At 44.5% G+C, this 14,481-nt stretch overlaps 1 protein-coding gene across 2 annotated transcripts in view; it reads left to right on the top strand.

Moving 5' to 3' along the window:
* The window catches only part of angpt4 (angiopoietin 4), a 107,596-nt gene that overhangs the window by 15,665 nt on the left and 77,450 nt on the right, over window positions 1-14,481 (top strand). For both annotated transcript variants that reach the window (XM_063041025.1, XM_063041026.1), the window contains exon 2: window positions 11,490-11,645. In XM_063041025.1, coding sequence (XP_062897095.1) covers window positions 11,490-11,645 — 156 coding nt within the window. The remainder of the gene's footprint in view (window positions 1-11,489; window positions 11,646-14,481) is intronic.

Raw genomic sequence — 14,481 nt, 5'->3', positions numbered from 1 at the left:
ATTAACAAGTTCGGGAAGCCCTGCTCTAAGGGTATTTATTTATTATTTGAGATATAGTATGTACTTATTTATTATTTGAGATATAGTATGTAATTGGCCCTTCCAGTTCTTTGAGTCATGTTGCCCAGCAGCCTCTGATTTAACCCCAGCCTAATCATGGGGCAACTTTCAATGACCAATGAACCAACCAGCCGGAACATCTTTGGAATGTGGCAGGAAACTGGAGCACCCAGAGGAAACCCAAGCAGTCATGGGGGAAACATATTATCGCCTTACAGGCAGCAAATTGGGAAATCGGGTTATCGTTGTCACACGTGGTGAAAAACTGTGTTTCGCATTTCACTCCTACAGATCAATTCATTACAACAGGTCGTTTAGGTAGTATGAGGGGAAACAATAACAGAATGCAGAATAAAGTGTTACAGTGACAGAGACAGTGCAGACAGACAGTAAGATGCAAACTCCATGGCAAGGTAGATTGTGGGGTCAAGAGTCTAACTTATCATTCAAAGGGATTGTTGGATAGTCTCATGGTTTGATAACCATCAAATAGAAGCCACCTTTCAGCCTGATGGTATTGGCTTTCAGGCTTTTGAATCTCCTGCCTGGTGTGAGAGGGCAGAAGAGGGACTATCTGGAGTGGGTGGTGTATTTTATTATGCTGGTTGCTTTACTGAGACAGTGAAAGTGTATGTAGAGTCCATGGAGGGGAGGCTGCTTTCCATAATGTGCTGAGCTGTGTCCACGACTCTCTGGCTTCTTCCCTCTTCCTTTCCAGTCCCGATGAATGGTCTTGGCCTGAAACATTGACTGTTTTTTCCTCCCCATAGATGCTGCCTGACTTGCTGAGTTCCTCCAGCATTTTGGGTTTCCAGCATCTGCAGAACCTCTTGTGGTTATGGTTTCTGCAGTCTATTGCGGATGGGGCAGAGCAGTTGCTACAACAAGCCATGGTGCATCTGGATAGGATGCATTCTGTGGTGCATCAGTAACAATTGGTGAGGGTCAAAGGGGATATGTCAAACATGGCAAGGATTTGGCATTACTGTACCGCTAAATCCAGAATCAGGATCATATGTCGTGAAACTTGTTTTGTATCAGCAGTACAGTGCAATACATGGAAAATACGTCAAGTCACAATAAGAAATATGAAAAAAGTACTGCAAAGGGAGAGCAAAAAGTGAAGAAGTGTTCATGGGATTTTGGGGATGAACATCACTGAGGAGCTCTCTTGGTCCGCCAACGCAACCTCGATAGTAGGGAAGGCACAACAGCGACTATACCACCTGAGATGATTAAGATGAGCTAATCTGCCCCAAAAATTGCAGGTCAACATTCACTGATTTGCAACGGAGAGCATACTGACATACGGGATGACAGTGTGGGACTCTCGCTGCAGTAAGACAGATCACAAAACTCTTCAACGGGTGATCAGGACAGCTCGGCACATCGCTGAAACTCAATTACCTGACCTGGAGACAATCTACAACTCTCAATGCCTACGGCACTCTCGCAACATCGTTAAAGATCCATCCCATCCTGGGCACTGTCCGGTCAGTCTCCTGCCATCTGGTAGGAGATACAGAAACATCTCAGCCAAGACAGTACGACTGAAAAACAGCTTCTTCCTGAGGGCTGTTGTGCAGCTGAATAACGCTACATCCAGCTTGTCAATGGCCTTTGAGTGTTGTGGACTATTGAAGTCACTTGTTGCATATAACTTGGGAACTTTTTTTCATAAATTAAGCCATACCACATGAATTGTAAACATCTGTTTAGCACAAATCTCATTGTCTTAAGCAATGACAGTAAAGTTCTATACTACTCTTTTGTATGGGTTCATGGTCTGTTTGAAACTCCAGTGGCAGAGGGAAGAGACTGTTACTAAATTGTTGAGTGTGTGTGTTCAGATGTTCATATGTGTCCCATATGATGGTAGTAATAAAAAGAGAGCATTTCCGGGACGGCCAGGCTCTGTAATGATGTTGGATTCCCTGGCATTGGGAGGAACTTTATGTTCTGGGGCAATATAATGGACTAAGTTGTGATTGGTAAATGTAGGGTTTTATTTTCACAGCTCTTTGGAACAGTTGTGCTGACTCGTTTGTGCTTGATTGAATTCTGCTGTGGTTGTTAAGGACATAGGCCACATGGGAAGCAGATCTGTGGGGCACAGGGTGAGGAGAAGCAGGAGGAATGTACACATAGTGAGCAGTCGGCATTCATCTTAATTTGCATTGCATTGTCGCTGTTTAACAGGGATCAGTGGCTTCACACAGACACACTCAATCCATATAAAGGTCTATTTTTGGATGTGGTTTACATGACTCTGTAGTATTGTCCTGACTCTTGGAAGTTGTAAGAACTCCCAGCAAGATTTCCAGGAAGCCTACGCAGCCCTCCTCGAACATTGTGAATAATTCCAAGCTTTTGAGAGGGTGCAGAGGAGGTTTACCGTGTTGCTGCCTGGATTAGAGAGCATAAGAATAGGTTGAGCAAGCTAGGGCTTTTCTCTTTGGAGCAAAGAGGATGAGAGGTGACTTGACAGAGATGTATAAGATGATAAGAAGCATAGTAGTAGCAGTAATAGTAAAAGTTGTGTGATCACTCGAGTTGAGTACAGTGACCTCCTACAGGGAAGAAGTCATCTCTATGACACAGTGGTGTCAAGAGAACAACCTCTCCCTCAATGTTGCAAAAACAAAGGAGCTGGTTGTGGATTACAGGAGGAATGGAGACAGCCTAACCCCTATTAATAGCAATGGATCTGGGTTTGAGAGAGTCAGCAGCTTTAAGTTCCTCAGCATACACATTGCCGAGGATCTCACGTGGTCCGTACACACCAGCTGTGTGGTGAAAAAGGCACAACAGCGCCTATTTCACCTCAGACGGTTGAGGAAGTTTGGTGTGGGCCCCCAAATCCTAAGAACTTTCTACAGGGGTACAATTGAGAGCATCCTGACTGGCTGATCACTGCCTGGTATGGGAACTGTACCTCCCTTGTTCGCAGGACTCTGCAGAGAGTGGTGTGGACAGCCCAGCGCATCTGTAGATGTGAACTTCCCATAATTCAGGACATTTACAAGGACAGGTGTGTAAAAATGTCCCGTAGGATCACTGGGGACCCAACCACAAACTGTTCCAGCTGCTACCATCCGGGATGCGGTACCGCAGGATAAAAGCCAGGATCAACAGGCTCTGGGGCAGCTTCTTCCACCAGGACATCAGACTGATTAACTCACACTGATTTGAGTGTATTTCTATGTTACATTAACAGTTCCATTTATTATAAATTACTATGATTGCATGTTGCACATTTAGATGGAGATGTAGCGTAAAGATTTTTACTCCTCATGTATGTGAAGGGTGTAAGAAGTAAAGTCAATTCAGTTCAATTCAATTGTAACGGGTTGTCTAAAGGTGGATCCTCAGCTGACTGTAGAGGCCATGCTGGGATCCACATGTTCTGGTGCAGTGTGGGTAAGGATACACGGAGGCTGTGGTTGGTGCTTGGGTCTCTTGGTTGTTCATTTAGGGTGGATTCTCTTAATGGAGAATGCCTGTGCATGACTTTGTTTCACGTGGGGAGGCAGATGCATGGGCAGTCACTACACAGTCCTTGACATATCGGACTGAGGATCCAGTGGCATGGAATGCAAGATGACTGGGGGCTCTTCACTGCTACAGCCTCCCTCCCTTCACTGCCATTGTGATGTGCCAGCACAGACTGAGTGGATAGCCAGAGAATCTTTCCCAGAACGGGAATAGTTAATATGAGGGGGCATAATATTAAGGTGATTGGAGGAAAGTACGGGGGGAGGGATGTTAGAGCTAGATTTTTTACACAAAGTGGTGGGTGCATGGAACACCCTGCCTGGGTTGGTGGTAGAGGCAGATTTATTAGGAGCATTTAAGAGACTCTTGGATAGGCACATGGGTTGGCACAGACTAGATGGGCTGAAGGGCCTGTTTCTGTGCTGTACTTTTCTATGACTCTAGAACGTGAATGTTAGAAAAATGGAGGACTACATAGGAGGGAAGGGTTAGATTGATCTTAGAGTAGGTTAAAATGTTAGCATGACATTGTGAGCCAAAGAGCCCGTACTATCTTTTACTGTGCTATGTTCTCCCTGATCTGGAAACTGAGTGCAGGACAACACTCTAGGTTAGTGTGAAGGACAGTTACTGTGTCCAAGGTAACACCAACGTTAAATGGAAGGTCTATCTTCTCTCTCAGGTGGATGTAAATGATGTTGTGTTCCTCCACAAAGAGTCGGACAGTTGTCACCAGAGTCCAAGATGCTTACCATCTCCCCCCACCCCGTCCGATCATCACTAAAACAAATCACGCCACGGTGGTGTAGCGGTTAGCACAACGCTATTACAGCTCAGGCATCAGAATTCAGAGTTCACTTCCAATGTCATCTGGATGATGGAGTTGATGGCTTTGTGGCCAGATTTCTGGATGTTACAAAGATAGGTGGAGGGGCAGGAAGAGTTGAAGAAGCAGGGAGTCTAGAAGGACTTAGACAGATTGGAAGAATGGGCAATGAAGTGGCAGATGGAATACAGTGTCGGGAAGTGTATGGACATGCACTTTGGTGGAAGGATTAAAGGTGTAGACTATTTTCTAAATGGGTAGCAAATTCCAAAATTAGAGGCACAAAGAGACTTGGGAGTCCTTCTGCAGGATTCCCCAAAGGTTAACTTGCAGGTTGAATCAGTGGTAAGGAAGGTAAATGCAATGTTAGCAATCATTTCAAGAGGACTGGAATATAAAAGCATGGATGCAATGCCGAGGTTTTATAAGGCATTGGTCAGACTGCAGTTGGAGTATTGTGAGCAGTTTTGGGTCCTTTATCTGAGAAAAGATGTGCTGGCATTGGAGAGGGTCCAGAGGAGGTTCACAGGAATGAGTCTGGGAATGGAAGGGTTAATATACAAAGAATGTTTGATGGCTCTGGGCCTGTACTCACTGAAGTTTAGAAGAATGAGGGAGAATCTCATTCCAACTTACTGAATATTGAAAAGCCTAAATTGAATAGATAGGGAGAGGATGTTTCCTATCGTGGGGGAGTCTGGAGGCTCAGACCCTGCCACCCTCAGTTATAGAATCATAGAGTCATAGTGCATTACAGCATAGAAATAGGCCCTTTGGCCCATCTAGTCTGTGCCGAAAAGTTATGACTAGTCCCATTGACCTGCACGTAGACTATAGCCCTTCCTACCCCCCGCCCCACCCCATCTATGTACTTATCCAAACTTCACTTACATGTTGAAATCAAACCCACTTCCACTGGCAGCTCGTTCCACACTCTCACCACCCTCAAAGAACTTCCCCCTCAGGTTCCCCTTAAATATTTCACCTTTCACCCTTAACTTATGACCTCTAGATCTAGCCTCACACAACCAAACTGGAAAAAGCCTGCTTGCATTTACCCTATCTATACCTCTCATAATTGTGTGTACCTCTATCAAATCTCCCCTCAATCTTCTACACCCCAGGGAATAAAGTCTTAAATTATTCAACTTTTCCCTTTAGTTTGCATTTCGGCACAGTTATGAACCCTTTCTCACCACTCCTGCTTCCCTGGGGGATTCTGACAGATAAATGCCCAGTACTTAAATACATAACGGTTACTGTTAGTTACCAGTCCAGTTTTATTCCAAAACGGGCCATCTCCATGGCGACAGTAAATGATGCGCTATGCTCTGTTCAGTCTGAGCTATGGATAGGGTTACAGAGAGAAAGATAAAGTGTGCTATCTACAGTAAGTTGTACGTGCAAACTCCGACAGACAGCCCTGGGATAAATCAGGCAACACACATACTGAAAACCTTCTGCTGAAACTTCACAAATTTCCACTCTAATAAATTTCTATTGAATGTCCAGTTTTACAATGTGAGAAGTCCTTGTATTTGTAGATATCCCATACAATACTCTGGCTACAAGGGTAGTACAAAGAAAGGAATAAAGAATCAGAATAGTTTAATATCACTGGCATATGTCATGAAATTTGTTGTTTTGCGGCAGCAGTACATTGCAATACATAATAATAAAAACTGTAAATTACTATATATACACACACATTAAATAAATAGTGCAAAAACATAGTGAGGTAGTGTTCATGGGTTCAATGTCCATTCAAAATTCTAATGGCAGAGGAGAAGAAGCTGTTCCTGAATCACTGAGTGTGTGTCTTCAGGCTCCTGTACCTCGTCCCTGATGGTAGCAATGAGAAGAGGGCAGGTCCTGGATGATTGGTGTTCTTAATGATGGATGCCGCCTTTTTGAGGCATTGCTCCTTGAAGGTGTCCTGGATGCTAGGGATGTTAGTGCCCATGATGGAGCTGACTGAATTTACAAATCTCTGCAGCTTATTTTGATCCTGCGCAGTGCCCTCCGTTCTCATACCAGATGGTGAGGCAGCCAGCTGGAATGATTTCCTTGGTACTTATGTAGAAATTTGCGAGTGTCTGGAAACAGTCAATGTTTTCTGGGCCAAGACCCTTCATCGGGACTGGAAAGGAAGGGAGAAGAAGCCATAATAAGAGGGTGGGCACTGGTGTCACTGAGCATGCACCTGTTGGGAAAATCTGAACAATTGAAAGCTGAAGGATTAAGATGGACTGAAATTTGGAGTTAGTGTTGGATACTGATGCTTTTGCCATTCAGAAGTCAAGGATGAGACACAAATCTTATTGCTAGCAATTTTATTAAGTGTTACATGAACAAAGAACAAACAAAGACAAAGGAAAAGGCCGTTGTGGTCATCTCATACTCAGACTAGAGATAACAACACCCCAGTGATAACAATTAACCAATAAAATAGACAGATTCAAACAATATGACACCTGTTGCTGGAAACTGAGAAATTTCTAGAAAAATACAGAAGCAATTGTACCATAATTACTGGAAAATTCATGGAATACTTCCATATATACCTATTGCTGGAATGTCACTGGCATTTAGGGCAGCAATGAAGGTCTTCTATCTCTGGCGGTGTTCAGGGCTTCCTTCATCGTGCCAGTAGCTTCCTCTCGGTTTTCACTACTGTCAGTCATGCAAGTTCCAACTAGAGACTCGGGAATACCGTCCCATTCAGGTGCAGAGGGATTCTTCATTGCTGTTTCTGTAACAGTTTTGCTTAACCAGCCAGGATTGTTAGCCCTGAGCTGAGCCCCTGAACCTGGAGGACCGGTGAACCACTTAGTCTGTCAATGTACTGCTCCCAGCACATCGCCATATCGCCATGGCACCACGGTAGCACAATGGGAGTTTGTACATTCTCTGCATGGAATGCGTGGGTTTTCTCCAGGTCAGTGTAACTTGTCCAGTAAATAGGGATTGTCGGGGTTGTTGGGCAGTGCGGTTTGAAGGGCCGGAAGGGCCTATTCTGTTCTGTATCTCGACATAAGTACATAAACATAATCCTTAGGCTGTGTTGGTTGTTCACGCAAACAACACATTTCATTGTATGTTTCAAGGATCAAGGATCAACTTTATTCACCATATACATTTATATGTATTAGCAATTTGCTGAGGTGTGTTGGTCAGGGTGTGACATGCAACAAAAACAACATTCAACAATTATGAAGAATAAAGACATATATAAATAAAAAAGCTAATAAAGTTAGAAGTTGAAGGATGGATATGGAATAAAATGTGCATAAGTATATAAACACCATCAGGTACTTACAATGTAAACAGCACTTTAAAATGTTTACAGGGTAACAGAGGGGTAGGAGGGCTAACTAGATTAGTTGATCAAATTATAAACACAAGCCCTAATGCACTTTGCAGAAGGGAGCTTTTGGAAAAGGCAGTTTGCAGGGTGGATAGTGTCTACAATGATTTTCCTGCCTGCTCCTTTGTTCGGGACACATACAACTCCTGCAGTCTAGGCTCTAAACAGAAACCAGGAAATTATAGACTGTTGAATCTGACATCAGTAGTGGGAAAGCTATTGGAAGGTATTCTAAGGGACCCGATATATAACTATTTGGATAGACGTGGACTGATTAATTATAAGCAGCGTGTCTTTGTGTGTGGTAGGTCATGTCTAACCAATCTTATGGATTTTTTCAAGGAAGTTACCAGGAAAGTGGATGAAGGCAAGGCAATGAATTGTCTACATGGACTTAAGTAAGGCATTTGACAAGGTCCCATGTGGGAGGTTGTTCAAGAAGGTTCAGTCGCTTGCATTCAGGATGAGATAGTAAATTGGATTAGATATTCACTTTGTGGGAGAAGCCAGAGAGTGGTAGTAGAGGGTTGCCTCTCTGACTGGAAGCCCATGAATAGTGGTGTGTCACAGGGGTTGGTGCTGGGTCTGTTGTTGTTTGCCTTCTATACCAATGATCTGGATGATGTGGTTAACTGGTCAGCAAATTTGCAGATGACACCAAGATTAGGTATATAGTGGACAGTGAGGACGGCTATAGTGGCTTGTAGGGGGATCTGCATCAGCCGGGAAAATGGGCTGAAAAATGGCAAAAGGAAATTAATGCAGACAAGTGCAAGGTTTTGCACTTCGGTGGGACCAGCCAGGGTAGATCTTTCACAGTGAACAGTAGGGCATTGAGGGATGTGGTAGAACAAAGGAATCTGGGAATACAGGTCCATAATTCTTTGAAAGTGACGTCACAGGTAGATCGGGTCATGAAGAAAGCTTTTGGCACTCATTAATCAATGTATTGAGTACAGAAAATAGGATGTTATGTTGAAGTTGTATAAGATGTTGGTGAAGCCTCGTTTGGAGTATTGGGTGTAGTTTTGGTCACCTACCTACAGGAAAGATGTTGAAAAAGTTCAGAGAAAATTTACAAGGATGCTGCTGGGCCTGGAGGACCTGAGTCGCAAGGAAAGATTGAATAGGTTAGGAGTTTATTCCCTGGAACATAGAAGACTGAGAGGAGATTTGATAGAGGTATACAAAATTAGATAGGGTAAATGCAAAAGAGGCTTTTTCCACTGGAATTGGGTGGAACTACAACCAGAAGTCATGGGTTAAGGATGAAAGGTGAAAAGCTTAAGGGAAACATGAGGGGAAACGTCTTCACTCAGATTGTTATGAGAGTATGGAACAAGCTCCCAGTGCAAATGATGCATGCGAGGTCTGTTTAAGAGAGGTTTGGATAGGTACATGGATGGTAGGGCTATGGAGGGCTGTGGTTCTGGTGCAGGTCAATGGAAGTAGGCAGCTTTGATGGTTTTGGCATGGACTAGATGATCTGAAGGACCATCTTCTCTATGACTCTATGATGGAAAACTCTTTTGATGCACCTGTGATAAATAATTGAGCCTGAATCTGAATCCCTAACCCCTAGCTCCACAATTTTATCTTCTTCTTAAGCTCATCATCCATATTAGGGCACAAGCCTCCGACAGCAGCTCACCAGAGTCCTCTGGCCCTGGTGTAGCCCATCAAGGCAAAGATCCTCCACCCTCCCAAGGGTGAGGCCCTTGGAGACCCTGTTGGTGATTCTGCAGCTCTGGGTTTTTAAGGGATGGGCTGCTAGCCCCATACCCAACCCGCCTCCTTTCGCAGACAGGCTTGGCATTATCCATGGTGGAGTTCCAGAACTTTGTAAGGAATTCCAAACTTTTATGTTTGGCAGCTTGTTACTGGAGTCTCAAGTTGCTGGATCTACTGACTCCCCCAGTCGTTGGCTGACTGCCTCTCTATGTTATCAGACAGTTTAGTGAATTGTTAGAATTGACTTGGGAGAGTTAGTGATGGTGGTTTTGATTGGAAGTGCACCTACCATCTGGTTACAGTTAGCGCCTGATATCGATCTGAAGCACAGACCTACAAGTATTTCTTCAAATGTCCCGTTGTTAACTCGAGGTTATCAGACCATGAGAAGGAGTTTATCTGGTTCCCAGTATTGGGCTCATTCTTTGGCTCACTCTGGAGATTGTGCTGTTCTGTAGTTATGAGTAAACAATAAGGTTACTCACTAGGTTGATACAGAGCAATGCTTCCTCTGCTGGGTTGGCCAGGGTAATGGCATATCCTTGAAATGAGAAACAGGCTGCACCAGAGTGAAATGAGGAAGTTCTCATGTGATATGTCCCTTTGTATTGAAGTCAATAGATTTTGTTGGGGAGGGTATCGAGGGATCGTCTTTTACATAACCATTTCCTTGGCCTTGAGGATGGCATGCATCCATTCTATTCTGATGAGGACAATGTGGAGAGCACAGACTCACAATGAAAACAAACTAATGGAGGAACTCAGGTTGAGTGGTACCTGTGTTTCAGGTCGAGACCCTCTATTGGGACTCCACTCTGCTCCCAATGACCTGAGGCATTAACGATTTCTTTTCCCCTGAGGATGCTGCCTGACCCACTGAGATCCTCCAGCAGTTTCATACCCTTCCTATCCCTGTGCTTATCCGAACATCTCTTAAATGTTAGAATTGAACTAACATCCATTACTTCTACTGGTAGCTTGTTCCACACTCTCACCACCCTCTGAGTGAAGAAGTTCCCACTCAGGGCACACTTAAACATTTCACCTTTCACCCTTAACTTATAATCTCCAGTTCTAGTCCCACCCAACCTCAGTGGAAAAGGACTGCTTGCATCTACCCAATCTACACCCCTCATAATTTTATATACCTCTACCAAGTCTCCTTCATTCTCCTGTGCTCCAGAGAATACTCCTAATCTATGAAGGCCAATGTGCTAAAAACTCTCTTGACATCCCTATCTTCCTGAGATGGCACTTACAAGGAATTATGGATCTGTATTCCCATATCCCTGTGTTTTAACACGAGCCTCTGTGTCCTGTAATTTACTGTGTAGCTCCCAATGTGCAACACCTCACACTTGTCTGCATTAAATTGCACCTTCCATCTTTCCAGCTGGTCCAGGTCCCACTGCAAGCTCTGATAATCGTCCTCACTGTCCACTTATAACCCCGGTCTTGGTGTCACCCACAAACTGCTGACCCAGTTTGCCACATTATCATCCAGATCGAGGATAGAGATGATAGACAACAATGATCCCTGTGGCACTCCACGAGTCACAGGCCCCCAGTCAGAGAGGCAGCCATCAGTACCACTCTCTCGCTTCTCCCACAAAGCCAATATCCAATCCAATTTACTACCTCATTTTGAATGCCGAGTAACTGAAGCTTCTTCTCCAACCTCCCATACAGGATCTTGTCAAGTGCCTTACTAAAGTCCATGTTACCAACATGCACTGCCTTGTCTTCATCAACTTTCCTGGTAACTTCCTCTCAAAGCTCTACAAGATTGGTTAGACGCTACTTACCACGCATGAATCATGCTGACTATGCTTAATCAGTCCATGTCTATCCACTACACCCCTAGTCTTGATGTCTCTCACAAATTTTCAGATCCAGTTTACCACATTATCATTGGTGCACTGTAGGTGACGTAACAACTGACCCAGCACCGATCCTTGCGGTACATCGCTGGTCACCACTCCAATCATCCTTGTTTGAACTCTCTTGCAGCTTGAAAGTTACCTGCAGGACAGCATCCAGCCGGAGATGGTTCAGCTACAACAGAGCGTGGTACGCAAGCACACAGTGACCATGCTGGAGATCAGTTCCAACCTGCTGAGTCAGACGGTGGAGCAGACGCGCAAGCTGACTGACATTGAAGCACAGGTGAGGTGTGTGTATGCTCTGCCCGCTGCCTTCAGGTCTCTGAACGAGATAGAGAAAGACACGGTAAAGTTCCCCCTTCCCTGTTCTCTCTTTTTCTATTCTGGCTCCCCTCTCACCTGCCCATCACCTCTCTTTGATTCCTCTCCTCCTTCCCTTTCCTCCATGGTCCACCGTCCTCTCATATCTTCTTCTTCAGCCCTTTAACTTTTCCACCAATCCCCTCCCAGCTTCTCACTTAATTTGCTCCCTGCTTCCCCCACCCATCTCTGTCAGTTTATACTCCTTCGCCTTCCCCCCACCTTCTTAATCTGGCTCCCGCCCACTTCCTTTCCAGTCTTGATGAAGGGCCTTAGGCCGAAACATCAACTGTTTTTCCCCACCACGGATGATGCCTGACCTGCTGAGTTCCTCCAGCATTTTGTGTGCGTTGCTCAAGATTGCCAGCATCTGCAGACTTAAAGATTGGCTTTATTTGTCACGTGCATCAAAATATTGAAGCAAACAGTGAAGTGCATTGTTTGTGTCACAAGTATGCTGGGGGCTTCCATCGTGTGTCACCACATTTCTAGTGCCAACATAGCATGCCCACAACTCCTGTTCACTAACCCGTATGCCTTTGAGATGTGGGAGGAAACCAGAGCACCTGGAGGAAACCCACAGTCATGGGGAGAATGTACAAAACTCCTTACAGACAGCAGAGGGAATTGAACTCTGTTTATATGACAGGCACTATAAAGCATTACATTAGCCCCTTCGCTACTGCGCCACCTGACTGTACCTACTGCACCAATGTCCCAACCCACGCCTATTGCCACCCATTGGCTCCAGGACCGGCTTTATCATTCAGCCCTACCTACCACCACTGATAAAAGAATAATCTCACTCCGTAACACTTCAACTCTAGATGTGGTCGGGGTCAGAGGAGGTTCACATGAATGATCCCAGAAATGAAAAGGTTAATGTATGAGGAGCGTTTGATGATTCTGGGCCATTTCTTGGAAAAAATTTGAAGAATGGAGGTGGGGGGATCTTATTGAAACCCATCAAATTTTAAAAGGCTGAGATAGAGACATGGAGAGGATGTTTCCTATGGTGGGGGAGTTTTGAACCAAAGGGCACTGCTTCAGGATAGAGGGGTGTCCATTTAGAACAGAGATGAGGAGGAATTTCTTTAACCAGAGGGTAATGAATCTGTGGAATTCATTGCCACAAACGGCTATGGAGGCCAAGTCATTGGGTATATTTAAAGCAGAGGTTGATAGGATCTTGATTAGTAAGTGTCTAAGTCTGCACCTAAGTCTTATGGTCTAACTCAGCCCAGCATCCACAGCTTTAACAGAGAGGGAGTTTCAGACTTCTCCCCATTTTCAAGACAAGAATAGGCTATTGGCCTGACAGTTTCTTGGCATAGAATGCCTTTCTTGATCTTATTTCTCCCTCCCTCCATGACCTCCACTGAGAGCTCTGTGAACTTCCAGTTCTGGCCTCTTGAATACTCCCGCTATTGACAGCATCTGGGCTCGAGGTCCTGAAGTCTCCGCAAACATCAACACCTCTTTACATCACTTTCTATGCTGATCTACACTCATTGGCCATTTTATTAGGTACAAATGTGCTCCTGCTCGATAATGCAAATATCTAATCAGCCAATCATGTGGTAGCAACTCAATGCATAAAAGCATGTAGACATGGTCAAGAGGTTCAGTTGTTGTTCAGACCAAACATCAAAATGGAGAGAAAATGTGATCTAACTGACTTTGATTGTGGATTGATTGTTGGTGCCAGAAGGAGTGATTTGAGTATTTCAGAAACTGCTGATCTCCTGGGATTTTCATGTACAACAGTCTCTAGAGTTTGCAGACAATGTGTGAAAAATAAAATATATCCAGTAAGCAGCAATTCTGTAAGTGAAAGCGTCTTGTTAATGAGAAAGGTCAGAGGAAAATGACCAGACTGGTTCAAGCTGACAGGAAGGTGAAAGCAACTCAGATAACCATTAAGAGTGTGTGGATGTGTGGGAGGGAGAGGTGAAGATGGTTGAGGAGGGGGAGGTAGAAGAGGGGATTTGTAAGTAGAGTTGGGGAGATGGACACTATTTTCTTCATTGGCAGGAGTTCAGAATAAGTGAGCTTTGCCACGTTGTTGGGAGTTTCGTGCAGGGAGCATACAAGAGGAATTCAGCAAGTCAGGAATTCGCTAGCCTGCAGAAGGCTGGAGGACAGATAGTAGTGAAAATGGAGTGGACAGAATTTTATTGGCTGTTGAATTTAAAGAAGTCATGGGTGAATGGACTTTAGATACAAGATGTCCAAGAAATCCCCCCAGAGGCATCGAGTAGCCTCTCCGTTCTCTGCCGAGTTGAGGCCAAAACTACACCCCTCCCCCTTCTATTCTGAGATTCTCCTTGCTGTGTCTTCAGTGAGAGTAAATAACAGTGACAATATCAAACTCCTAAGACATAAGAGCAGAATTATGCCAGTCTGCTCTGCCATTCAATCATGGCTGATTTATTTTCCCTCTCAACCTTGTTCTCCTGCCTTCTCCCTGTAACCTCTGACACCCTGTTTAATCAATAACCTATCAAGTTCTGCTTTAAATATATTCAATGACTTGGCCTCCACAGCCATCTGGCTAAAGAATTCACTGCCTCTGGCTAAAGAAATTCCTCCTCTGCTCAGTGCTAAATAAATATTCTTCTATTCTAAGGCTGCCCTCGGGTCCTAGACTCACTCACTATAGGAAACAGTCTCTTCACATCCAATATAACTAGGGCTTTCAATTTTCAACAGAGATCCACCCTCGTTCTTCTAAACTCCAGCGAGTAGATTAGATTAGA

This window comes from Mobula hypostoma, chromosome 2 (assembly GCF_963921235.1).
Source record: "Mobula hypostoma chromosome 2, sMobHyp1.1, whole genome shotgun sequence".
NCBI classification, from domain to species: Eukaryota; Metazoa; Chordata; class Chondrichthyes; order Myliobatiformes; family Myliobatidae; genus Mobula; species Mobula hypostoma.
This window is presented reverse-complemented; position numbering and strand designations above follow the sequence as displayed.